The sequence below is a fragment of the Haliaeetus albicilla genome, chromosome 2 (genome assembly GCF_947461875.1).
Source record: "Haliaeetus albicilla chromosome 2, bHalAlb1.1, whole genome shotgun sequence".
NCBI lineage: Eukaryota > Metazoa > Chordata > Aves > Accipitriformes > Accipitridae > Haliaeetus > Haliaeetus albicilla.
Window position 1 is genome coordinate 17,575,611 of NC_091484.1, and position 26,269 is coordinate 17,601,879.

General features: G+C 51.5%; 2 protein-coding genes across 2 annotated transcripts; both read right to left on the reverse strand.

Moving 5' to 3' along the window:
• LOC138688254 (endoplasmic reticulum-Golgi intermediate compartment protein 3-like) lies at positions 1-5,815 on the reverse strand. The gene is given in 7 exon segments (XM_069799503.1): positions 1-98; positions 3,210-3,261; positions 3,263-3,333; positions 4,646-4,733; positions 5,346-5,416; positions 5,626-5,671; positions 5,674-5,815. Coding segments are annotated over 7 exon segments (471 nt in total). The 5' UTR covers positions 5,719-5,815.
• Positions 5,816-6,759: 944 nt separating this feature from the next.
• On the reverse strand, positions 6,760-25,927 carry LOC138688257 (centrosome-associated protein CEP250-like). Its single transcript, XM_069799515.1, has 21 exons — positions 25,745-25,927; positions 25,310-25,366; positions 24,655-24,723; positions 24,509-24,591; positions 23,771-23,936; positions 22,926-23,032; positions 21,657-21,884; positions 21,469-21,549; positions 20,438-20,582; positions 20,007-20,153; positions 19,583-19,813; positions 17,800-17,993; positions 15,429-15,556; positions 15,054-15,223; positions 14,467-14,542; positions 14,052-14,251; positions 10,879-13,302; positions 9,962-10,117; positions 9,421-9,564; positions 9,203-9,253; positions 6,760-6,951 (listed from the first exon to the last, which is right to left on the reverse strand). Exons 1-21 carry the CDS (start codon positions 25,925-25,927, stop codon positions 6,760-6,762), a joined length of 5,232 nt encoding a protein of 1,743 aa, XP_069655616.1.
• Between the last annotated feature and the right edge of the window lie 342 nt (positions 25,928-26,269).

Sequence of the window (26,269 nt, forward strand, 5' to 3'; positions counted from 1 at the left end):
TTACCGCACGTCCTCCGACTCTGCCCCGTAACAGCTCTCGCAGCGATCCGCATCCAAAGAACTTGGATCAAACACTTTTTCTTCTTCTTTCCCCAGCTCTAAGACAAAAGAGGATGCAAAGCGACGAGGCAGTGACTAGAAACGCTATCTTGTACTCTTGTTCCGTTCTGTGCGCAACAACTGTTCTACACACAAACGCAACGATTCTGTGTCGCAAGCTGCGCGTCCTGCACCCAAAGCCCACCTGAAACGGTATGCGCAGAGCCTGCTGAGGTGCGAAGTAAGACCAAGAAGCAGAGTGACATTTGTCATCTCAAACGCACCCTCCAGAGCAAGAACCGGCTATCTGTAAGCCTCGCTGGAGCGCTGATCAGACGTTACTTGCCTAAAGGCTTTGTTAAAACATCGTCTACTTCAGACAACGTCGCACAGTAAATGGCGACAATTGTAACAGGACCTGTTACACAAACAAAATTTTAAATAGCAGTCAACGGCAGTCAACAGTGCACAACGCAGAATCCTGTCCCAAGACGGGTAGGGAACACGGTTATACCTTGCTGTGAAACAAGATCAGAGCGAGAGTCTCCCGAACGGAAAATTGGCACCCAGTCCTCCAGGACGACAACGCTGACAAGGCACACACGTTAACCCCTGCTCACTAGAAGTCTCCAAGGAATTTCTACCTTCTTCGTGACTTAACGATTCTGACAATGTCTGTGCCACGTGTGTGCTGAACGCGCAGCCGCAGTACGGCTGGGGCACGAACTCATGGAAATTCATGGTCTTACGTGCAGAAGGCTGAAGAGGGACAAAAACATTGGCTCTTATTATAAGAGGCCCCCTTAAAAGCAGGCCGTTTCAACGCACAAACCCTGAAGGGCAGGACCAAGTCTCTTGCGTAACAAAAGCCCTCTAAGGCTCACTATCCAGGCACGGCTGCGCTACCCTCTATAAGCCTTGAAAAGGTGGCTCCTTGGATCACTAACGCTGGGGAAGGGGACAAGGTACATAGTCAGACACTGCTGAGGGGATAAAACGTTATCAGGGCCCTGTCTGTTGAGACTGGGGGGTATAACAGGCGGACGGAAGCGAGTATTAAACAAGTCTGTATTTCGTACTAGCCACAGGAAAAAAAAAGAGATTTTAAATGGAAACCATGAAATGGGCATCAAAATCAGTCATTACCCTTATTTCTTTAATCACATACTCTACGGCAGTGACGCTCAAGCAAATAAGAGCTTTTAGGAAAATATCCCCATTAGTAAACAACCGTGCGAGACTTTCTTTCTAAAGCTCCCAACATTCAAAGCAGTTGAAAGCGCACTTAAGAATTCATTGTTCAAAAAGCGGTACGGCTTTTAATCTCGTAATTACACTCAAAGACAGCGTCGGGAAGAATACAGCTAAATAATCGCGACGCTTTGTCAAAGCCACGATTCCCACCACTTCAACAAGAACACCTGTACGATACCCGGAGTCTTTCAAGACACAGCAACCAGTAACAGCTTTTTAAATGGAATCAGTAGCTGCCCGTTGAGCTGTCGCAGAGACAGCATCCAGAGGGAATGCACACAGCCTGGATACTACAAAGAAACCGCAGCGCATAGAACTCTACACGCAGGGTTTCTTGCCGTTAACACGGTCCTCAACTTGCACGCAGATATGATGCGTGAAATTGGAAAACTCTGTCCACGGTAAAAGGAAGGAAACGGTAAGAGCCGCCAATAAAGAATTCAGTCATTTCTTGTCATTCAATGGAAAGGAGTAAGACGACATCCCAAGCGCAGAACGCAACCTACCACAGAAATCATTCAGCTATTAACTATTTTAATGTAACTATGATTAGGAAAAGCCTCCAGATGCTACTCCGTAAAAGTTGGGTATGCTTTACTAAATTTAAGGTCAATACTGCTACGGCTGCCATTTAAGTAACTGACTGAAGGTCAGCGCTACTAACAGAAACTGATAATCGTAGAGTTTAATGAAGACGCGTGGATACTTCTGACCTAACCTGCAACACGGGTGATGGAAACCAAACTAGCCGCGTGCTCTTTCCAGACAGCAGAAGAAATTGCTTGTTGCCTGCAATGCATCTGATCTCTTTTGAAATGCCTCTTCCAGGTGAGACCGTTTGCTCCTTACGAGCTTCTCCTCCTCTCCATTGATCACACAAGGAGCCAGAGCAACCGGTTCCGACGGAGTAATGCCAACGGAGACTGGCAATACAAGTAAGGCAGGAGGCCTACACGCGTTAACAGAGAATTAGATACAGAACAGCTGGTTTTGTCCCCGGGCGTTACATTTGTCACGCCACAACCTCTGAATACAGAAAGGCTGCTAAGCGAACACAGCAGTAACAGCACTATCACCGCGTTCCCGTGGCAGCAGGAGAAACTCCCGTACCTACCAATCGTTCAGCTCTTGGCTTAGTTTAGCCTTGCAACTTCAAGAACAGAAAAGTTCAATCCGAGTGATACAAATCAACAAATTCAGCTCGTGCCGACACGTAGAACTGCACCATCTCCCAGAAAAAGTAAGAAGGAGCTCGTGTCTTGGAAAGGAAAAGTCAGGACAGTATTACTGTTAGGTTGCAACACTTTGCCAGAATCGTTTCTGGTTTGTATCGAAGCGCAACGATGAGTCATAACACCAAACGAATGTAAAGGAGAGGTTTATGTAGCCAAGGACCACTTACTACAACCTGTAACCGACAAACCAACTAAAATATATTTATCTAGGGAGGCATTAGCACACACAAAGTCAATGCAGTAAGGTGCAAGCTTGGGCTTAAGGGTCGAGTCACTGGAGCCTTCCCTGGAGAGAGGCTCTTTCCTCTAACCAGGTCGTCCCGTTTGCCAGCCCACTGCGATTTAAAGGTACAACCAGAGCCAAGTTTTGCCAGAACAGCTGCTTGATTCCCAGTCATAAAAGACCATTCACGCAGCAGCTTTATTCCTGAAATGCACCCGTGAGTCCTCGTCGTAATTTCAGAGGGACTAGGCAGAGATCTGCCTCGCAAAAGCTGCCAGTATAACAGGAGTTCGCCTGATCGGCCAGTTTAAGAGATCTGCGTGCTATAAACTCTTCAAAAGTTTGCGGTCTTTAAATGCTCTTCAGCTGTCACTTGTGCCCGTGAATCTCAAAACAGGCACACGGTGACGGAAAGACGACGAGAGCGTCCACCCAAGAAAGGCAGAATAGCACCTTACCGTGGCTCTCGGCCTCCGGACTCACACGATTGCCGGCTTTATCCAAACGTTGGTTGTTTAAACGGATTGTGCTCTACATCCAGCTGCTGCTCTCCTGCTACGTCCCTGGCATCGATGCTCAAATCTGAAATCAGTGAGCAAGGAAAGCGGTCTATAAACACACGTTTGTTACGGCCTGCGGCAGGCTGAGGAAGCATTCAGCCAGTGAAAATACAGACTCTTGCAGCGAGGGCGATAAGAACGTGCCAAAGCCGAAGAGGGCGTATGGCTGGGGACAAGTGACGTACAGGGAACAAAACGCACGTTGCGGCACCCTGAACGACCCTTCCAAATACGGGGTTGGGTTTGGTGCACCAGGAGGACGGTTTCCAGCTGCCCAGAAAGCGTTACCCTGAAAGGCAATACACTTAAGACAAAAGAAACCAAAACCAAACCCCTCAAAGCCCATAACCATTTCCAGGAGTACAGGAGTTAAGCTTCACATTGGTTGAAAGCTGCCTCCTACCACTACCCCCTCACCCTTCCCCCTTCACCACCAGCACATTTCCTCCTGACCCCTTTTCACAAAGAAGACGGAGAAGGTCTGGGGTCTCGGCCTGGTATCGAAGCACTGTGATGCGCTTGCCGGCTACACGCTCTCTTAGAAGACTGACAGCTTCTCTGCACAAAACAGCAGGGGCTTCCGAACTCTCTGGCCTTCCCACGCCCTTTTAAACGTGAGGAAGGCAAAGACCAACAGTATCTCGGGTGGTCACAAGGAAGTCAGACTCACTACATTTAGAGCCCAACGCACTACCCAAAGGAATTACCGCAACACAACAAGAGGCAGGGAAGATTAGCGCACAGTCGGATAACGTGCACAGCAGCGGTACGCAGGAAGACTTGCAAAATTTTCCGTCGCTTCACCCCGCAGCTTTGTTTTGAATTTAGTTAAAAGGTAACCCGACTATTAACGCTCACTCCGGTTTTAAAAACTCGGGACAAAGGTTATCACGTGGCGTTGGCGTTGCAGTCAGAACTGAAGTACAAAAACCACGGAAAAGTTGCGCCTCGCCAAGTAACTTCCCAAGGAGACTCTAAAGTGTTCCAGCAACAGTACAGTCAAATCTCGAGTCCCAGGCGAACACCGAACGCTGTGCCAGCGTTCTCAGTATGACCGAGCTCTCTGACAAAGCACCACACCGCACAGAAACGTAAGCGGGTTTATACCTTAGCCTCACGTATCATCTCAAAAGGTAATACAGCCTGCCTGGAAGCGCTGGTTTAAGCGCCCAGCGGGCCTGGCTGGAATCACTGCGTAACCACCAGGGATCACCAATTCCTCCCTGTCCGTGGCCCAGGCAGCAGCGCAGCACTCGGAAGCACCGGGCACACCGAGCCTGTCGGGCCCTCGGCAAGTATGAAAATTATCCCCAACGTTCAGAAGGCTGGCTCACAAGCACAAGGCGTATGCGGAAGAATAACATCGAGATTGATCTTCGGTTTAGCTCCCCTTGATTTGTCAAGGCGCAATTCCGGATGAACCTAGGAACAAGGGAAAAACGGAGAGTCCTGTTTCACTTGGAAGCCCATCAAAAGGCCTCCTTCTTTCCCTCGACTGCTCTGGCTCACCAGCTGATTTTTAAGAGGTGGGATTCAAGAGACACCTGAGCTGCTGCCTCCCACCGCAGCCAAGCGCTTGCCATTTCTAACGCTTTTTTTTAAGAAAGGTAGTAACTTGGGAATCTTAGAACCTGGGGTGGGGACGGGGGCTCCCGCGCTTCCTTGCTTTCCTTTGCATTGCCTGCTCGTAGGCGGCAGAGGCAGCGAGAAGAGACTTTGGGACGCTCTCCTGCCACCGCGTTACAGGAAGCCACAAGCCACCCTTGGCGCCAAGCGGCTTTCGGGGGAGGGCAGCCCGCTCCCGGCCTCAAGGCCACCAGCTCGGAGAAAGAAAAAAACCCCACGCAGATCTGCGGCGGGTGAAGCTGCCGCGTGGGCAGCCCGCAGGAGGCGGCGGAGGAGGCGGCGGAGGAGGCGGCGGCTCGGCGGGGGTGCGGAGGCACGGCAGGCCGCCCCGGGCCGCAGGGCCGCCCCGGCCAGAAGCAGCACCGCGGGGCCGGGCCGGGCCGGGCCCCCCCCGACGCCGCCACTCACCTCCTTGGTGAGGTAGTACTGCAGCTCCGAGAAGAAAAGCAGCACCATGATGAGCCCGCTGACAACCGTCACTGCCGGGGAGACGAGAACCGCCGTCAGCCCCGCCGGTCGCGCGCGCCCGCCTCGCCTCGCCTCAGTCCCGCCTCAGCCCGCCCGCCGCCGCCGCCGCCCCGAGCCGCTGCCGAGCGCCGGCCCGCAAGGCCCCCCCGCCGGCCGCCGCCCCACGGCGAGGCCCGGGCCCGCCCGCCGGCCCCCGGCCGCCCTCACCCCGCCCGCTCACCCAGCGCGCCCCCGCACGTCTTGACCCGAAAGCCCTCCAGGGTCTTGTCTTGGGGAAGGCATCGAACCGCTTCAGCCGCCACAGCGAGTCCATGGCGCCGCGCGGCCCGGAACCAAACCCGCCTTCCGGCGCCGGGCCGGCACCGCCCCGCCACCGCCCCGCCGGGCAGCGCGGCCCGAAGCCGGCCGAGGGGGGGTCCGGGGGGACGGGCGGGGAGGGGCTGGGGCTCCCGGGCTCCTCCGGGGCGGGAAGGTCCTCGCTGCCGCCTCGCCCTCTTCTGACCCTCCCTGCCAGCGGCCCCCGGGCCTCTCCAGGACACCCGAGAGACGCTGACTGTGCCGAGATCGGTTAGCTGGGAAGGGCTTGAGACCAAGGCGGAGCTGCTGGCAGAGAGCAGTTTTCACTCAGTTTGACCTCCTCCCCATCCCCTGCCTCCAGCTTTGAAAGGGCTGGCGTTTGTGACCCCCGCCCTTCGGAGAACAACCGAGCTGTCCCTCAGGCTGGCTGTCGCAGCGACAAAGCTGAAAGCCAATCACCTCGGGAGAGTACCAGCGCTTATTGTGCCGAAGCACGGAAGGAAAAAGGAAGGAAAAGAAGGAAAAAGGGAGGAAAAAACCGCCGCGCTCTCGCCCCACCTCCCATCCCTGGCCTGCGCCCTTCACCCCTTCCTCTTGCTACCACCTCCGTGTTTCCCTCTCTCGTCACAGGGAAGGGCTACGAACTCAAGAGGTTAAATCGTACAGCAGCTCGCAATAGCTTACTCGTGCAAGTGAAAAAGACAGCATAAGCTTTTCCTAAGCCACATACTTGCCTAGCCCTTGCTTTTTCCTACTAAAAAAGTGCAGTCCTGCAAAACCTCTTTTATTAAAACAAAATTTTAAACATCGCTGTCACTAGGCAATGCTTGCGAACGTAAACAGAACCAATGTACCCCCGTTGAAAAAGGGCAGTCCTGCAAAATCTCTTTTATTAAAACAAAAATTTTTTTAAATCCCTGTCGCTAGGAAATGCTTCCGAACGCAAACAGAACAGATGTACCCCCATTTCCCACAGCAAAACATAATACGTTTCCGGGAAGGGCACCAGACCGGAACGCCGTGATGCTGCAGCTGCTCCTCTACAGGAAAAGAAGGTTCAGAGAGGCTGACCCAGCTTCCGAGCCTCTGCTTCCAGAACAGCAGCTTTCGGCTCCCTGACCACAGCTGCTAAGGAGCGAGACAGCTCTTGGTGAAGGTCTGACAGCTCCTGGCTGGTCTTGGCACAGCGCTCGATATAGTCCTGCTTGTATTTTCGTTCTTGTGCCAGCTGCGTCTGCAGAAGGGACACCTGAAAGAGGCAAAAGGCCGAGCTCAGACAAGCCCACGCTCTTAGGACCATCCGTAGCTCCACAGATCCGGCCGTCAGGGAAGACGCACCCTCCAACTCCAGCCCTGACAAACATGTTGTCCTTGTGGAATGGGAACTAAGAGGTTGCCAGAGCCACCCTGAACTGAGCTCAGATTACCGGCAATTCCGAGTTTCTTTCTGGCATACCATTCACAAGGCACAACACCGAGACGTGACATGCATATTAAAGAGAGAGGTTTCTACAGGATTTTGTAACCCAACCCTTTTTTTCAAAGGAGAGATTTGGGCTGCTGCCACCTTAGTTCCACCTGCTTTCTCCTCAGCAGGAGGACTGCTGCTTACACAAGGTAGTGAAGAACCGTTCTGTTACGATCTACTTTAGAAACCCGACAGCTAGCACATGAAACGGGAGAAAACTCTCACTCTTCCTAACTTCAGAGCACAGCCCGGGGGGCAAAGGAGCCTTAAAGGACTGCTGAGGCCTTCAAAATCCTCAAACTCTTATTACTTCCTGGCAACAGCGGGTTGTGCCTGCTGGGCTTTTTGGTGGGAGAGACCCAGCTGCTCTCGCCTCCTGTCAGCATTGCAGGGCAGCGCAGCCACAGCAGCTCTGGCATGTTGCCCTCTGCCTGCTTTGGAGCGGAGGAGATGCCAGCACTGGGAGCAGCGCTCGGTGCTTTGCTGTTTCGGGGAGAACAGCTCAGGCCAGAGGTTCTCCTCTGTTTTCAAAGTGACATGTGCTTTGCCAAGGGCTCTGTCCCACGTGGGAATGCCATCCCCAACCTCGAGCTAGGAGTACGAAAATATTCTTTCTTGGCAAATGAACTCAAATAACAGAAGCAATTCCTAAAGGAGTTTTATGGCTTATGGAACCTGCTCCGTTCGAATTACGATACCAAGGTCTGCCAACGTAAAGCCAAACCAGACAAAAAGAGGGTCCCTAATCTGCTAAGCATCTCGAGCAGACTAGGTGGGAAACTCGGGCAGCCAGCTCCGGAAGGGGAACGCGAGGTGCCGAATTAGAAGCCGGTAGCGCGCACGGAAAGCAAGACGTCGGAGGGACTTCACAGCAGACGATACGCGTAGGCTAGGGAACACCACCCCTGAAGAGAGGGACAGCTCTGACCTTCTCTCTGAAATAATAAGGGCACCTTTCTGCAACGGGGCTTGGAAGCCTCCCACGCTTTGGTAGGTAACCCAGAGGTATGCGTGGGAGAAGTGGCCATCTGCTGCTAAGAGCATCTCCCAGGAAGGGGGAGATCACGTTCCAGTTCCGCTGTTTCCCAGACCCAGAGGAGTGCCCCAACTAGCCAGCTGAGGACGATTCTTTGAGCAGAGCACCTTCACTTTCCTGCCAAACTGCTGGAGCAGGTCCACAGTGCAGGCAGACACAACCGTCACAGGGGGAAGGGGGTTCAATCCGTTATCTGTAGCAACAGAACTTCAGGCGCTGAGGCTTCCTGGTGAAAACACCCTTAAGGTATAACTTGATGGCTTCAGCGGTACGCTCGGCTCACTTGCCAGAGCGGAGCACCGTGTACTTTACTCGCATAAATCTTACAGGCATTTTGCCCTGAACACCTGCGAAGATTCACCTCCTCAGGGAGACCAGGGCATACCAGACCCTTAAAAGCACGTGGAAGAGGAGCCTGGCGACTGCTGCTACTGCCAGTACCGCTGTCAAGGGATGGGATAGGGTTCAGGAGCTGGGACGTACATTCTTACGCTGATAAAACAAGCGTCCACGCTGCGCTTAGGTCTCCGACTCGGTCCAATACTGGGATCGTGATTAGCGCAGCATAGCAATAGGAGACTAACGGTTGCCCGAAGGCTGTAAGCTCTGGCGCTGCCTCAGATCCCTGGAGCTCTGATAGAGTGCAAGCTCTACCGTTAACGGAGTCAAGGGAAAATGGAAGCCGTCAACAAGATGAGTAAGACTCAAGGGGAACATCCTTAGAATCTTCTCCATATTCAGGCGAGTGCCAGTTCTCTGAATTTCCTCCAATCCCTCTCCCACCACGCCTGACCTCTAGGCAAGCCAGAGACTAGACCTAGGTGCATGATGTTGTTTGGCCATGGCCAACAGATGTGTCTGACTGACTGGGTATTTCCACTGCCTGGTGTACTCACTTCCCGACAGCCAAACAAAACTCGGGCTGTAGCATCGTGCAAAGCTGTGCCCCTCAGTACAGCCACGGCAGCTTTTGACGAGAGCTTTCCTACTCCTCACCTGGTTCTGCAACTCAGCTAATCGACGACTGCAGTGAGCGTGAGACTCCTCCTGCGAAGAAAATGCAAGGATTTCCTTTTGGTCTCCAGTTTGGCCAGGGCCATGGTCTACGTTCCACTTCTCTTAGGTCTATACTGGGGGGATGCTGCCACTGGGATTTGCCACTGTTCCTCTGTATGGCCAGACCCTCCTCCCACCAAGGAAGATTCTGTTCTCACCTGTCTAGAAGCAGCCATCTTGTGCTGGTCAGACAGCAAAAATCCGCACGCATCTGGCAGCGACCGACCACTGTGATATCTCTTCAGTCTCCTCCGTTCACGTTCCACCTGCACGTTGGTGATAGGAGAAAGGGTCACAGAAACCTGCCACCAAACAAGGAGCAAAAGGAGCTCTGGACATCATGGCAAGGAGATTTCTGCTCTGCTCAGAGGCTGTTAACTGCCCCAGAGAATGCTGCGGGCAAAAAGCACTCGAAGTAGGCTATGGAAGAGAAAGAGCAAGAGGAAACAGTTCCTGACACAAGAGTGTCAAACGTGCGTGTATGGGGACACTGGGGCAGGAAGGGTGGGACCGGAGCGAATGCGCATTTGTGAAGGCAACGGGGTGCCAGAAGAGAGAGAAAATACAAAAGCGTGCGTCCACAGGGGGAAGTGGGAGAGGGAAGGAAACAAGCAGAGGACTCCAAAGTGCTGTCTGTGGAAATGTGCTGTGATCCAGAGGACCGTGAGGCTTTGCAGAGGCAGTGAAAGCCTGTTTTACCTGCTCGAGAGTCCTCCTGAGCTCAGCATTGAGTTGCTTCAGCTCCGCCTTCTCCAGTTCCAGCCTTGCAACTGCTCGCTGCAGACATTCCAGCTGCTGTGACAGGAGTCTCTTCTCCGAGAGCCACGATAGCTGCTCCCCTTCTGCAATAGCCTGCTGGGTATACAGAGAGGAGTTTATGTGAGCTGGTGCCCCATAAAGGTTAGGAGGGACAGAATCGACAAGTCGGGGAGAGTGACCGGACTCGGGAATGGACAGTGCCAAGTCCCTTCTGCTCCTCCTGGTTGACGGGCCAAAACAACACACTCTCTTTCTTCCTAGGGGCCCTCCTCCCGATCGCCGTGGGGAAATCCACACAGATTTGCCTTCCGGCCTTTTGGACCGCAGCACAAGTACATCCTGAATGCGCAATGAAGCCCTTCACCTGATCAGGCAACGGTACGAATGCCGTTATTTTTAATACACTGGAAAAGCTGTACCTCCGAAATCGACATCTCTGAAAGCATCCTCTAAGCACCGTCAGCGTAGCTGCTGTGCAACCATCGTTACAAAATTCTGCTAAGGTCAGTCCCTTAGTTTGGTCAGCTGTGCCCCTTCCTTTCCGTGCCAAACCCCAACCACGACACGTTGGCTAAGCTTGCCTACACAGGAGAGAACCAGTTACCCATCCCCAACGTCTGGGCTTGGGGTAACTCTAACAGCAAGCTCCGTAGTTCTTTCAGTAGTTCGGGGGCTGACAGAAAACACTTCAGCAGGTGAATGCCTTGAGCTACGCAGACAGGCAAGCCTGCTGGCTACAACCGCAGTTTCTTTGGCCAAGCAGGTCATGTATTTATGGGACTATATATTCCCGTATCTTTATGGGCATCATCATTAGAATCCTTTATAGACTTTTTAGTTGACTGATGATCAGTCACACTGCCTACCTGATGATGAAACCGGTCCGTGTCCCTCTCCGAAACCATGCTCTGCAGGATGGCTATTTCTTCCCTCAGAGTCCCATTGGCCATTTCACTCTTGGTAAGGGCAAGAGTCAGTGCTTGTGCCTTCTCTTTCCATTTGACTTCTCTGCTCTCGGTCTGCTTCAAAATAGCAATCGTGCGCTCCAATTCTTCCCCATTGGCTTTCCGCTCATCCTCCAGTTGTTGCGTTAGCTCCTTCTGTCTTTGCAAGGAACGGTCTCTCTCCTGGAGAACTCGCCGCTTCTCTGCTTCCTCTTCCTCCCATTTCTGGAGTTTCTGGATTTGTTTCTGCAGGGTCTCCCCGCCATCCTTCCATCGCAAAGCTGATGTTAATTGTTTCAAGAGCTCACTCTGCCTCCTAAGCTCTTGTTCTCTCTCTGTCAGAGTCTGCTCTAAGTACCCGACTCTGTCTCTGTGGTTCTCGATCTCCTCATCCTTCTTTGTCAGAGTCGGCTGAACATGCTGGAGATCTTCCCGAAGAGCTCTTACTTCCTCTTCTAACTCTTTTAGTTCACCTTCAGCCTTGGTCTCTTGCTCCTTCTCATGCAAGGCTTCTTCCAGGAGCTTCTCTTGCTCTCTGCCATGCCTAACCTCTTCATTCTTCTTGGTTAGCCTAGGCTGGAGATTCTGCAAGGTCTTCAGTTCTTCTTCTTGGCGCTGGAGTTTTTGCATGAGAGTTTCGTTGTCTTCATCTCTCTTCCTCACCGCTTGCTCAAGCAGATCCACTTGCTGCTGGCATGATGTTAGTGCTACTTTCGTGCTTTCTTCACGAAGCCGGAACATGTTCATTTGCTCTGTCTGCCTGAGGAACTCCAAATGGTTCTCCTTCAAGATTTGGCTCATTTTGTCTAGATCCTGCTCTAGACTCTTGGCCTGCTTGCCTTCTAACTCCTTCTGCTCTCGAAGCTCCTGGACGTGCTCTTGCAAAGACACTATCTCTTGATCTCTCGCTTCTAGAGAAGATTCAGCGTATTCTAGTTTTTGCTGTACGGCTTTGGTCTGCCTCGCTGCCTCCTCCTTTTGCTGTTGAAGCTTAGAGAGAGCTTCCTCCAGAACCTCTATCTTTTCCTCTCTTTCTTTCAGAGTCAGCTTTGTTGCTTGGAGGTTTGTTTGCTCAGCTTCACGCTTTTCCTCCTTTTCCTTCCACGCCTCACATTGCTTTCTAAGGGATAACATTTCTTGTTCTTTTTCCTTCAGTGCCACTTGAAGCTGCTGCAGAATTTCCTTCTGCTGTCCAGAGTCTTGCTCTTCTTTTTGGAAGGTCTCAATCAGTTCCTTCTGAGATTCAATCATTAAATCCTTTTCTTTCAGTATTGCTGTAGTGTACTCTAAGTCTCTGTGCAAGACATTCATCTGTTCTTCTGTTTTTTCCGCATAGCTCCTTGCCTGTTGCTTTTGGATGTCTAGGAGTCTGTCCTTTTCTTTTAAGGTTCCTAAGGTCTGCTCCAGTTGGTCACGGACAGTCCTTAACTGCATTTCCATGACTTCCTCAGCTTCCCGGATTTGCTGTTGTTGCGACTCAAGCTCTTGATCCTTTTCAGATAAAGAAAGGGTCATCTTTTCCAGTGTACCACGAAGCTCTTGCAGGTAGCCCTCTTGCTGTTCCTTGTACTGCTGCAAGAGTCGTAACTGATCCCTTTGAGAATCACACTCGCTCTCTCTGTCCTTAAGAACTGCCCTCAGGTGTCCAAGGCTCGCGTGCAGAGATTTCGCCTGTTCTCTCTCCATTTCCAGCGCTTGGATCTGCTGGGTCAGAGACAGAAGCTCCAAATTCTTCTCCTTCAAGTTTCCTTTCATATGATCAAGATCCACCTGCAGATTTCTCACTTGTGATGCACCGTCTCGTTCTAGAATCATTATTTTCCCCTCCTGGAATTGGATCTCCCGGTCTCTCTCCTCCAGCTCTTCGCTCATCTTGCTGACAGCAGTCCTCAGCATTTCTCGCTGCTTCTCCAGCTCCCGTATCTGTTCTTGCTGGGATTCAACCTCCTGTTTTTTCTCTGTTATGTCCTTGATAACCTCACTGAGAGTAGTTTCGTGCATTTCTTTCTGGTTCTCCAGCCTTCTCACCTGTTCCTGGTACAACTTCATTTCTCCCTCCCTCTCCGACAGGATGGCAGTCATACGAGTGAGACTCTCCTGCAAAGCTTTTCTCTGTGCTGCCTCTTTTTGGAGCATCTGGATTTTCTCCCGCTGCGTTTCCACTTCCTCGTTTTTGATTTTTAAGATAGACAATGTAGTCTGAAGTTCTTGTTCAAGGCAGCGATTCCTATCTGTTGCTGCATTTGCTCGGGTTTCGGAGGCTGTGACCGATTCCTGAAGAAGTTTCATCTCCCGTACCAGTTCTTCTTTAACGGCTCGCAGTCCGTCCCGTTCCTGCTGCAAAACAGTGACAAAGAGGTTCAATAATTCCACCCATGTATGTTTGCTTTTCGTACTAGATTTGAACTCCTGCTTCAGTGGCAGTCAGGGGCTGCCCCCTCCCTCCCTGCCTCTCGGGATGTTGTAAGACCTTTCCTGCGCCACCCTTTCGGTTGCGTCTTTCCCAGCTTACTCGGCCAGTCCCGTCTTCCTTTTTGCCCTTCTCCGAACCTCTTCCAGCTCGAGCGTGTTCTTTTGGGGAGGAGCTGCCAGAACTGCAGCCAGGATTTAAAGTCCAGACTAACCATGATTTAGGCAGTGGCACGATGATGTTCTCTCTGATAGGGAGGGAGGAAGGGAAGACAGAACAACCCCAACATGGGAGTTCCCGTTGTTGGGGTTGGGCGTTGGGGTTTTTTTTGGACCTCTACCGTGTAGAGTTTTCATGGTACCATCCTCTAGAACCCCACTGTGCCCTCTTGAAGGAGTAGCGGTCAGATCACAGACACAGTTACGGTGTTCATGTTCTCTTCAGGCTGCAATGCGCTTCCTGCCTTTCTCAAACCTACACTGTGGTAGCCTCTCGCATTCCAGGCCCTGTCCCTCACGGCACAAAGGTCTCATGGCTGCCAAGGCATCGCTCCTCTTTACAAAGGGGTATCGAAGAGACGCTTCCACCCAGACGGACAGTGTCCAGAGAAGCACTGCCAATAAGGAGCCCAGAAGAGTAAAAAAAACCACACAAATTCTCCTTTCACGGTCTCTACCTCTTGCTTGGCACTTTCCACTCTCGTCCGTTCCTCCTCTTGTTGAGCTTGCATGGCAGCAACTTTCTGCTTCATATCAAACAGCTTCTTCTCGTGCTCCCTTTCTGTCTCTGCCTTCTCCTTTTCCCACTGCTCCAGCATCTCCTGTAGCTCTGAATGGTGCCCTTCCCGCTCGCTTGCCTGATGAGGGGAGAAAAAGACTTCAGGAGGGAGTCCCAGCCAAGCTTCTCAAAAAAATGGGAAGCTTCATCCCTCCCACAAACCCCCACCTCGACAGCGCACAGTAGTGGCTTTGTGCCCTCCATAAATCATGTCCTATCAAGGAACTTAAAAGGAGGGTCAAGCTGGTGGAAGAAGAGGAGATGTTACCTTCCCCTCTCTGGCGGCTGCCTGTTTCCTAGCACCTCTCGCCTACGGGATTTCCCTCTAGTCTCAGAGTCTCTATTTTCAAAGCTCAACTCCATTCTCATCAAGGAGAAGATGCAGATGGACTGCAGGGTGAGAAAGAGGCCAGCACCCCGATGCCCTAGTCACAAGACGGGCCACGAACTCAAGTTCAAGCCCAGGAACGAGGGGCTGTTCCATCTGTTCTGTATGCTTTGAGCCCAAAGATAACACCTCTGTCAACCGTGAAAGGACAGAAAGAAAGGAACAAAGTTCCCACGACTGCAGTTGGCAGGAAAGTTAGGAGTCTACTTCATGGTAGACAGGAGTCTGGTAAGATCCTACCCCTTTACTGCCATGCCTTGGGTGGGGACCACCCAACCTTCTGCTCAACTCGTCTTAGGCCCACACGGAATCCGTGGCTTGCATTTACTGTCCCGGCATAGTCCTGTAGGTCTTCACGTGCTTTCAAGTGCGAGCTCTTGGCTCTGCTGCCTGGCCTAGCAACGCGTGGCCTATGACAGACGCTTGCTGCCATTTCACACGCTCAGGCTATTATTCTTCTAAAGCCAGCCCACAAAGCTTGCCTCAAGACTTCAGAAGCATATTGTTTCCTACCAGCTCTTGCAGGAGCTTGTTTATTTCCACTTCGTGATCCGTTTCCCGAAGTTTGAGGGTATCGTTATACTGCTCTTCTGCCCGCAAGAGCTGTTGCGCCATGTTTTCCCGTTCCTGCTTCATGAGAGATCTCTCTGCTTCCAGCTCACATTGAAGGCACTTCGCTTCCCCTGCAAACGTGACAAATGGCAAGATTCAGGGCCTACACAAACAGCGGTTCTGACTTCACTAACCGTAAGCCATTTGAATTTCAGTGTAGGAGGGATCTGTCCCCAGCTCCTTCACTCCTTAGAAGCACTGCAGACGGAGAGCTATTTTTATACCATCCTCCCTAGGCAGGGGGGTCACCAGAAACAAAGCACATGAGGCTCTCACCTTGTATCACCTCCTTGGCCTGCCTGACTGTCTGAAGTTGGATTTCAAGCTGACTCCTGGCGATCTCCAGCTGACATAAGCGCTGCTGAGCCTCAAGCAGGCTGGATTCCAGGGTCTCCCTCCCGGCCCTACAAGAGGCCAATACGGAGAGAAATGAGTTTCTTGCTCCTGACGCCCACAGGGAGTTAGTCCAGTAGGAGCTGGTTCAAGATCCCTACCCCTCAGTTCGGAAAATGGGTTGCATGGAAACTGGTATACAGAAGGCATATTTCTGCCATTTAAAAGAGCAATGCAGGCCCCTCCGAGGGAATGCCCAGGCTTTACTTATGACCTAGCGTAACACAGAAAGCCCAGCCGAGTTTGATCTCCATCGCCAAATCTTAAATTGCTATTGTCTGATCTATGACGCACGGGTAGCTGTGCTCACAAAGTCTGTGCCAGCAAGCAAAAGCCCAGCCTCTGCTCACAGCCCTTTGCTCATCGTCACTTCCAGGTTGCTCTGCAGGGGCGCAGAGTAAGAGCATCTCCCTGGCTGACTCGTGACTTTTTGATGCTGTTCGTAGTGTACGTACAGGGAGGTGATCTTCCAGACTCCCTATATTTCAAAGGGACTAAAGCAATACATCAGATGATACAGTAAAAGCTCATGCTTGTAAGCAGCATTTGTAAGAAATCTGAACTAGATTTTACCTGAACAAGGACTACCTGAAAGGAGAGACAGGTAGCCTTCAGTTTAAACTCTTGGAAGTTCGCGAGAAAAACTTGCTACTTTTCTCTAAGCGTTGCTAACTAAGCAGGCAGTAGCCCAAATGGCTTGCCGCTCTTTAAAATGGAAGTTGTAGTACTGCGGAGGCAAATTGTTACATCCATAGACTTCAACCAGCTGCTGCGTATGACACACAGGACTCTGCAACCAGGAGCTGAAGTTGCCTCCCTGATCTAACACGGCGTCCTGTGTGCCAGGTTCCTACCATACACAGCACTGCCTCACTAGAACAGGCGTGCAACCAGGATAACATCCTTCAGGGTAAAGGGGCACCCGAGTGGTACAACACTAAGACCCACAACAGTAGGATTTCACTGCTTTGATGGACGATGGAGGATGTATCTTCAAGAAGGAGAACAAGCACATATTTCTGACTACGCCAATGTCTGGCAGTCCAAAGTAAATATGCTCCATTTTAAGGATAAATCAAAGTCAGTCTCTAAAACAGAACAGAGAAGATAAGAGTCCAAAACTGTGACGACAACAACAGGCTCTTGAGAACAACATCTGGCAAGAATAGTTGCTGCAGCCCAATAATTGACAGAACATAATTCAGCTGGATCAACTAAGAGGAGCTGGAGCTCAGAAGCAGCAGCAGCTCTCAAGAAACAGACTGAGTCTAAATGGTGTTTATCAGCCTTGCTAACAACATACTCTGGAGTGGTAAGGCGTCAAAGTCAAGAAGCGTGACAAACAATCTCGCATTTGTACAGCTCTGCAAGGTCAGGAGTCTTCTAAAAAAGACCTGAGAGGAGGACAAACATCTCCATACGTTGGGTAGTTTGGGGTTGGTTTTTTTTTTTAAAAGCAGAACTTGTCACACGTGATCTTAGAAACCTGATCCAGCAGAAGGACAAAATCTTGTTCCTGCCCTGCATAAACTCCTCCATGATGTCTATCTCAAAACAGCACGTGGTAGGGAGTACCGGACCCACACATCAATGATGGGCAACAATTCCCGCAGACTGGCGAGCATTCAAAAGAGGCTTCCCTGCTGCTGGTGTAACCAACTCTAGGTCCTGCACCACAGGTAACAAGAGTTAGACTAGAAACAGTAGGCCCTCAAGATTTTCAGCACGAGCCTCTAGCTTCACCCTAAATGGCAGTGTCCTACTCGCAATGTCCGTACGTAATAGACTTGAATTCTGAAGATCCCCTGTCAAACTACTTGATAAGGAACGATCCAAGTTCAAACGCGCAGAACGAGAAACCGAAACCAGAGAGAAGCTTTGGGTTTCAGTAAACATCTGCATGGTTTAATTACTACTCAATGCAGAGCCAAGGTACCAGATACTGAGGAATTACGCTGGCTTGCTTTGGACTTCACACAGGAACGTGCAAGGGGGCATAAACATGAGCCCCAGGCTCAGGAGAGCTTTGTTAGCTTTAGCTGTCAGAAAAATAACATTCAAACCATGCTGTACTGGTTTGGGTTTTTGGTTTGGTGTTTTTTTTTTTTCTCGAGATTCCTCCATTTTCTGTCCATGGAAGGTGAAAATAGCTGAAAAGCATACAGGATGCAATGAACCCTCGTGTCATGATTATCACCTCTATAATTACAGACATTAAATAATCTCCTGCCTAGGGTCTCCCCCCTGCCTTTACCTGGCCTCTGCCAGCTGCTCTGCAAGGCCTCGTCTGTCCCGCTCCGTGGCTGCCAGTCGCACCTCTAAGGCAGCCTTCTCGTGCGCCAGCAATTCCTTCTCTTTGGATACGTTGGCCAGTGCTTGTCCTTGGCGAGAGGACTCCTGCCGCAACTGCTCCAGACCACTGCTAGCTGACTCTTGCTGGCGGTGAACCTGAAAGCGGGACAAAATACAGTTAGAGTCCCTTCTCTGGAGTTCTGTGCAGAGCCAGCCAGCGCCACTTCTGAATCAGCTAGAGGAGAAAGAGCTCCGGTACTCTGGCCTGAAAGTTTAAGAGCATCTGCTTCGTGCCGCCCTAACACCCTGGGCTGCCAAAAGGCACTAGGGCTGTTAACCTGAAAGCGATGTGTAAGGCCCTGCTGGGTTGCCTGGGACCAGACGGCCCCTTCAGGACAAACGTACACACCCAGACCACATCTTTTCACGCAAAAATACCACATCTTCCACAACTGCCACCTTGCAAACTAAAATTCTATCAGAATCTATTCCAGTGCTGGGAATTTTCAGGAACCGTTGAGCAAGAGCAACTTTGCTTGCCGAACAAAGTGGAAATACACATGGTTTCTCCTTCTAGAAGAAGAAAAACCAACATCAAAGCGTCACCTTGTCGCAGAACACCACCACACACCTACTTCAGTGTGTACGGCAGTTGGATGCAATGAGGTGATCCTTGGCAGGGAAACAGCCCTTGTGGTGAGCAGTGTCATTTAGTGATTTACGGAAGTCCGGCTGGTGTGGCCAAAGAGATGGTAGACTCTACTTGGACAGTAGTTCGTGTCAACAATACTGTCTACTTGTCTTACACAAACAAGTTGCCCAATAGACCTTGCTGGCATTCAAGCCTGAAGACTAACCGTGATTTTTCAGCTTGCTTCTGCAGTGATGCCAATACACCTCTGATGGGTATTTGCCAAACAGACCACGTACTCCAAAACTAAGACTGTCTAACAGGGAACAGACCTTCAGAAACAAACAATTCTCCTCTCAAAGTTACCCCATAAGACCTAAGATTGTACATTATGAAACCGACACTGAAATGATGGCAAACTCCCTAGTCTCCTCCAGCGATGCAATTCTCCCAAGCTCTTTTTCCACTCTACCAAAACCAGTTAGTCCAGAGTAAACAGTCTTCTGTGACCACCTCTTTCTCAGCTTCTCCCTCAAAGCCTAACGAGGATCTAGCAATTCAAAGCAGCATGTAGGTCGTAAAATACAGTTTCAACAATTTCAGGGTGCCATTCCCGTTCTTAGCAGTACAAGACAGCAGACACTGACTCGCCGCTTTGTCCCGCCCTCTAGGCCCCAACAAGCCGAGCCTGGAAAGTTGCAGACTTCACAACAAAAAGCATAAATAGAAACATGCAGCCCCGGGGGTTTTTGGCCTCAGAAAATGGGTGAAGAGCTACCCTGTTTGCTTCTTTCGACGCATGTGAGAGTAGTAGCCTCACGCAGATTCGTGGGCAAGGCAAATCACCTCTCTGCAGCTTATCAAAAGCCAAAAAAGAGGCCAACACAGACAGGTGGATTAAAGGAATCTGTAGAAGCAGAGGACGACCCAGAGAATTGCACAACAGCTCTGCAAGCCATCAACACGCTTCCAGAAGGAAGTAAACAACGCCGCCTGACCCCCAGCGCTACCAAGTGTCTCCTTGACAAAAAACACTGCAGAATCCAACAGATACAGCTTCACTGAGCCAAGCAGCCAAAAGCCCACCCAGAAAGCACCAGGTTTTTGGTCTCACCTCAATGAGTTTCTCTTGGGTTTCTGCCTTCTCCTCTGCCAGCATCCTCAGCTCTGCCTGCAGCCCCTCCTGTTGCTCCTCTGCTTTCTTCAGCAGCTGCTCCAGGTGGGCTTTCTCTGCGCTCAGCGCCTCATTTGTTCTTTCACACAAGTTCAGCTTCTCCTGGCCAGAGATCTTTGCTCTCTCCATCTCGTCCACTTTGCCTGACAGAACGTCATGCTCTTGCTCCAGCTACAATCGCAGAAGCACAGAGGAAATAAAATAACAGTAAGATTTACTCTGTAGGAGCTTTGGCTTGGACAGAGAAAAGAGCAACGTTTCCATATTCAGACAGTCATACTGTCCGAAGGCAAGAAGCCTGAGAAGCAGCAGCAGCAGCAGCTGGAGACAAACACCTGGCAAGATCTTTGACAACTCTGCTCACCTGCAACACAAGTTTGTTCAGCTGCACCTTATCCAACGCAAGAGCTTCATTGATACTGCTCACGTTCGCTGCTGCAACGTGTAGATCGGCTATTTCAGCAGTCAGCTTATTCTGAGCCCCTGTCAACTCTGCTACTGACTGCTCTGCCTGAAGAGACAAAAGAACAACATGACAACAAAGACAGGAAAATCCCTGACCTCAAGCAGCAACTCCAGATCCCCTGTTGTGTCTCTGACACACTCCCAGTTCAGCGTTCCCAACAAGCACGTGGGCACTAACGACACCGCAGAGCCTCTGTGGTCCGATCGCCATTTTCCAAGAAGGACAACAACATTGTCCCTGTCTTCTACTGCCAGAAACAGCATCTGTGGTGGTCTTGCTATCACAACTGCCTCTCCCACAAGTGCTGCCTCGGAATAAGGTGACCATACCTTTTCCAGTGCCACGGTAAGCTCGTGTTTCTCTTGCTTCAGCAGATCCCTCTGAAGGTGCGATTCCTCCAGCATCTCTCTTGCGACTACCAACTCGCTCTGCAATAATGAGTGTTCTCCTTCAAGTGCAGCTAAGTCCTTCAGTCTATCAGAAGGGGAAAGACAAACAAGTTTTTTAACGTAAAAAACATTCTCATTTCCAAAACCACGAGTATAGAATCATAGAATCATTTAGGTTGGAAAAGACCTTTGAGATCATCGAGTCCAACCGTAAACCTAACGCTGCCAAGTCCACCACTAAACCGCGTCCCTAAGCACCACACTCTACACGTCTTCGCAATACCTCCAGGGATGGTGGCTCAACCACTTCCCCGGGCAGCCTGTCCCAATGCTTGACAACCCTTTCGGTGAAGAAATTTTTCCTAATATCCAATCTAAGCCTCCCCTGGCACAACTTGAGGCCGTTTCCTCTCGTCCTATCACTTGTTACTCGGGAAGAGAGACCGACACCCACCTCGCTACAACCGCCTTTCAGGTAGCTAACAGCTTCCCGCCTGTTAGTTCTCCCTCTCCTCTTTCGTACGTTGGACACAAGACTTTCCAAAGTTCTTCTTTGGGTAAGACAGACTTTTAAAAAGTCCACCTTAATAGTCCCACAATTACTTTTGCCTTCAGCAGTGAACTGATGAAAGAGCTGGCAATCTATCTGGGGAGATGTGTACGAATTTCCCAAACTAATAATCACAGGATCACAGGATGATTCAGGTTAGTATGTGTGATGTTGCAAAATGGCACTCCTTGCCCCAAAGGCCTTCTGCGCTCAGTCTAGCGTGGAAACGGCAGTACGGAGGGGCTACATTGCATATGATGGTCCTGTGCAAATTCCTCCCAACTCCTTTAGCACAGCCCTGGGTAGCAAAAGGGCTGTACAAGAGACACAGCTCTCTTTACGCTGGTCTCCATTTCTCACCAAGAATCAGTTAACAGCAAAAACACTGTAATACGCCATCTCTTTTCCAGTCCTGCCTTACTCACAAGAGCTTCTGTCTGTCAGACGGTTTTTTCTGTCCGTTCTGTTGAAGGCAATAGTTTGACTAGGGACAGGAACAAGGCTGTGCAGAATGGGTGCGTTTTAAACGTGAACACAGCCCATCCTATGAATCCAACGAGCACCCACAGAAGATAACGCTGCTAACAGCAAAGTTTAAAACACATTCACCTGTCCTGAAGCTCCTTCTTCTCCGGGTCCCCTTCGACTTGTAAGTGCATCACCTCCCAAGTCTTCCGGCTTATTTCCTCTTCCGCTTGCTGCTGTGCCTGATCCTCGAGGACAGGTCTACCCAGCGTAACGGGTTCCCAGGGCCGTACGCCACAGTTTAGGCGGGAGCAGTTTACAAGTATAGATCCAGAAAGCCTCATTTGCTCTGCCTTCAGCTCTGACAAATCTCTGAAAAAGAATCAAGAAAGAGGTAATGTTCACACCACCACCTTTATCAGCTGACTCGCTTCCGAAGCACGTAATTGCGCAACAGTAAAAGCCGGCAGGAAAGACGACATCTTCGCTGGGGACGAATCATTCCTCTGACACTTTGGGATCAGGACACATCTTGACCCTTGGGCAATGGGTCTATTTGACGGTTGAGGAATGAATCTGTTTTCTCCCCAGAGATAAGAGGAAATGTATGGAACAGCCAGAAGGCTTCGAGAATTAACTAGCGGGTCAGGCGTACTCTACGCATTAAGGAAAGCTTATCACCAAATAAGGTAAATGGCTGACGGTAACCCAGAGTTTGAAATTGCATGCTGACACCAGAAGAATTTACTGTTAGGCTACGCTATTCTTCTCTGCACAGAAGGCACCTGTGAGAAAGGAACCTCAGAGAGCCCAAGAACAAGAAAACAATCATAAAAGGGAGGGATCAAACTAAGCAACATCAACTGGAGAAATGTAATAGCAGGGTAGAGAAGCTATTCTTTCTCTCAACAGTGTTGGTACAGGAATAAGCGGATGCAAACTGACCACGATAAACGTAAGCTGGAAATGAGAAGGAAAAAATAAATATATACATATTCACGAATGATCTTTCCATCAGGAGCAGTGGGAAAGGAAAGCCAGTGAGATTTAAGGCAAACTCTATAAAAGGGGACCGCTCCACATGCTGCATGCATAGCTTTGGTGAGTCTCTCCCAACTCGTCCACATATGCCTGTGTCTGTGTTAATATGCCCAAACATCACCATAGCCAAGTTCACCTGTTCAGGGCCCCTGCATTGCTTATAGCCTGAGCCCCTCAGCTTTACCTGAAAACCAGCATCAAACAAAATGATTCTGAATATAGCCTAAGGCATGCTTAAGGCCATCGCTTCAGACTGCCAAAGGAGAAATGGTATCTTTAGCCGCAGCTAGCGTAACATCAAGGCTCAAAAAGCAGCTGTGAAGGGAAGCTGTGTTTTTTCTGCAACGAGATCTAGCCTTCACTTCTACTCACCGGTCAGTGGCAGTCTTCATTTCCAGGAAATGACAGCGGAAGGTTACCACCTGACGCCACAGGCTGAGTAGACGGCTGCGTTCACCCCTTAGGTAGCTGTCATAAAGCTAAACAGGCAAAGACAAAAAGAAATGCCAATTCAGCCTTCGCTGTCACTGTACAAGCCTTTCAGAGAGGGGAGGGTACACAACCGTCATCACCGGGTCTCCTTTAAGAACTATTCCAATCGGGGGGGGGGGCATCAAGGACTGAAGAGCCACCACAGAGGCATCCTCAGTAGACCTGCCACCTGACTGCAAAGAAGGGAACATCCACACTTCCCCTGCAGGCGCGGGTATCAACAAAGCAAACTGATCGCGATTCATCATCTCGCCTTGCAGAGGTGTCTAACAGGCTCGGTGGAGGAAGACAAAAACAAGCCCCTCCGAGACCAGTGTCAGATTTGCTTGCAACAGCCTATTGGTAAGGGAGGCCTGTGCTGTTCTTCTGTTGGCTACCCTGAATCCGAAAACACACTGACCTCTCTTCGGTCTCCACTGCTGCAGACAGAGATTTAGGAACTATTAAAAAACAGACGAGCGTTCATGGGTCACTGCCCTACAGTGCCCAGCAACAGCAAGCATTTGCCTTTGAGAACGAGCAGTACGGTCACAGCACGCGGGCATCTCCCATCACCACAATTTGCTGACACTCCTCCATCTCACACCCCTGTCTTCTGCTCATAAACACCAAGACAGCCTCAACGGTGCCACGACTTTCACACAGCAAGCTCTCCAGGCCAGAAATAAAACCCATTCTCATTCCACCCCGGCATCGCGTCTGACATTCCCGTCGCCCATCCTTACCTCACGTTCACCGCGCCACTCGCTCTCCTTCAATTCCAGCTCCTCCCGGGCCCTCATCCAATCCACCGTCAGTTTTCCAACATCTTCTTTAAGGGCTGAATTAACCTCATTCGCTTCCTCGAGGTGTTCCTGCAGGAGAGTGTTCACTTCTGCCAGATTCTCACACCTTGGAAAGGGAGAAACAGCAATGAGGTCACTGAACAACTGCTATCCACAAGCAGCGCCTCCGTGATTTCCCAACTCCCTCAACACTGACTTTGTTGTCAAACCGAGAGGCAGTAAAAGTGCTTTCTAGGATTAACTAAGATCTCTCTGTGATGGCATACTCATTTGCTTCTCCTTGCTTTAAGCCTTCTACTTCCACCTACAATTTCGGTTTCCCCTTCTACTTTGATGATGCCCACAGTTCACGTCTTGCCTCCCCTTCGTGCTGTCTGATCACTGGACGCATCACCTTTCTCTAGCACTCTCCTGACCCGCTCACCTACTGAACCACAGAATAATTTAGGCTGGAAAGGGACCTTTGGAAGTCACCCGGAATAACCCCCCGCTCAAAACAGAGCCATTCAGCACACAACACTATTACTGCACCACAGAAAACAGACTGTGGACCTCTCTCCTTTCAAAGCAGCTTGCCCAACTGCTCCCCTTGGGGAGACCAGGGAGCACTGACAGGTTTTCCCTCACTTCCACGAGCATCCAGGATACCAGGTATGAGGGAACGCTTCTTCCTTGTACCTTTGCTGCTCCTCTTCCACCTGAAGCAGTGCTTTCTCCAGGCTCTGGTCTTCTGTGGCTTCCCACCTGCCTGGAAGGGGTCCCTTCAGAAGAAAGGAAAAGTTTAGTCAAATTCTTGTCTTCCCTTCACTGCTGTGAGCATCCACCGCTTTCCGCTCCATTCGCTTGGGTAGCTCAGGAGCTCGTGGCTTCTTCCAGGCGTAACAGTGTCGTGACTATGGAGAGCAAGGGAGGGGAAGGGTGGTGCTCAATGCGAGTAGCTCTCCTCAGTCCCCCACTGTGGCACTCTCGCAGCTAGGTCTCCTTAGCTCACAACCGCGAGCGCTCACTTCGACTTGAAGCCTGGGAATGCTCTCCTACTCTCCTACCCTTTGTTCTTCCTAGGTTTACTTTAGCCGTGAAGCAGAAAGAAAAGCACATAGCCGTATGTTGAACGCCAGCATTCTTGCCTTCCAAAATGCCACGTTTCAACCCGTTCTTTTTCAGAGGCGGCCATATAACCTAACAGGCAGTGTAGCCCTCTCCTGAGCCCTAGGACAAAATGTTACGCCAGCAATAAAGCACCCTTTCTCAAAACTAAAATCCCCCTTCACAGGGTTTCCTGCACCCGCATTTCTGGGACCACTGGCTCCTCTAAGAATGGCAACTGGACAAAACACTCGCAGGCAAACTTACAGCGCTTCTTTAAACCCTCAGGCAGCAAAATCTTGCTTCCCTCTGCCATTGCTTTGGGGAGCTTGCTTTGGCCCGCCTTAACAAACGCCACCTACACGGTCTTTAGTTGGCAACCTGCACACTCACCCCTCCTGCTGCCAGCTGCTGCTCCAACTCTCGACACCGAGTCCGGTACTGCAGTACCTGGACGGAGACATAGAATGAAGATGAGCGAATGCAGCTTGTAACAGGCTCGGCTCCTCCTGCATTAGCTTTTCTCCAAGTCTTTACAGCCCAAGCACAGTACGTTTCACAGCGCTGCCGATGTGCCGATGCCGCCAACAAGAAGTCGTTACGATACAGGGAAGCTTCACTTTATCTCGTACGGAAGAAACTGAGACGGGGCTTCTTTTACGCGTACTGCCACCTGCTCATCCTAAGAGCTGCCTGCCTCGGCCCGGGGCCGCCCCAAACCACCCCCGCCGGCTCGGCTCCTGCCTCTGGGACGGCCCCCTGCTAACGTGGCCCAACAAAGGCGCCTGCGAGCCGGGCATCTTTATTTCAGCACGGACAAGCCCTCACGAGAGGCTCGGCAGGGTGACAGCGGCAGGGCCAGGCGCCCAGCGGGCCGGGCCGGGCCGGGCGGAGGAGGGCGGCTCCCGGGGCCTCCCCCGAGCTGCGGGCTCGGCGCCGTCCCGCCCGCGGCAGCGCCGGGGAACGCCCCGGGGAGGGCCCCGCTGGGGCCGCGCCTTCGCCCCCCGACATCGCCGCCGCCGCCGCCGAGGCCCCTCTCAGCGCTGCGCGGGCGGCCCGGGCACCCCGGCCCCGCCACCGCGGCCCGTCCCCGGGCAGCTCCCCGCCGGGCCGGCGCCCCCGCTCCTCACCTTCGCCTGCAGCTTCCGCACCAGCACCGCTTGCCGGTGCTGCGCCTCCTCCGAGCTCTGCAGCCGGCGCCGCACGGAGGCCTGGCTCCGCGCCGCCATGCCCCCGCTCTCCAGCCGGGCTCCGCCCGGGGGCTGCTCCGCGGCCTGCCCCGGCGGACCGCGCTCAGGCGCCTGCCGCGGCGGGCGCAGCGGCTCACCCTGCCGGCCGGGCGCGACCGGGCGC

Bases quoted from the DNA above. Each gene is read 5' to 3' on its own strand.
- LOC138688257 (XM_069799515.1), bottom strand. From the start codon at position 25,927: ATGTCGGGGGGCGAAGGCGCGGCCCCAGCGGGGCCCTCCCCGGGGCGT. The intron at 21,550-21,656 runs GTGAATGTGTTT...CATTCTGCACAG, and splicing joins AAGAAGGAGCTTCAGGACAG to CCTTGTTCCTGTCCCTAGTC. The intron at 17,994-19,582 runs GTGAGACCAAAA...TCCCGCTTTCAG, and splicing joins CCCAAGAGAAACTCATTGAG to GTTCACCGCCAGCAAGAGTC.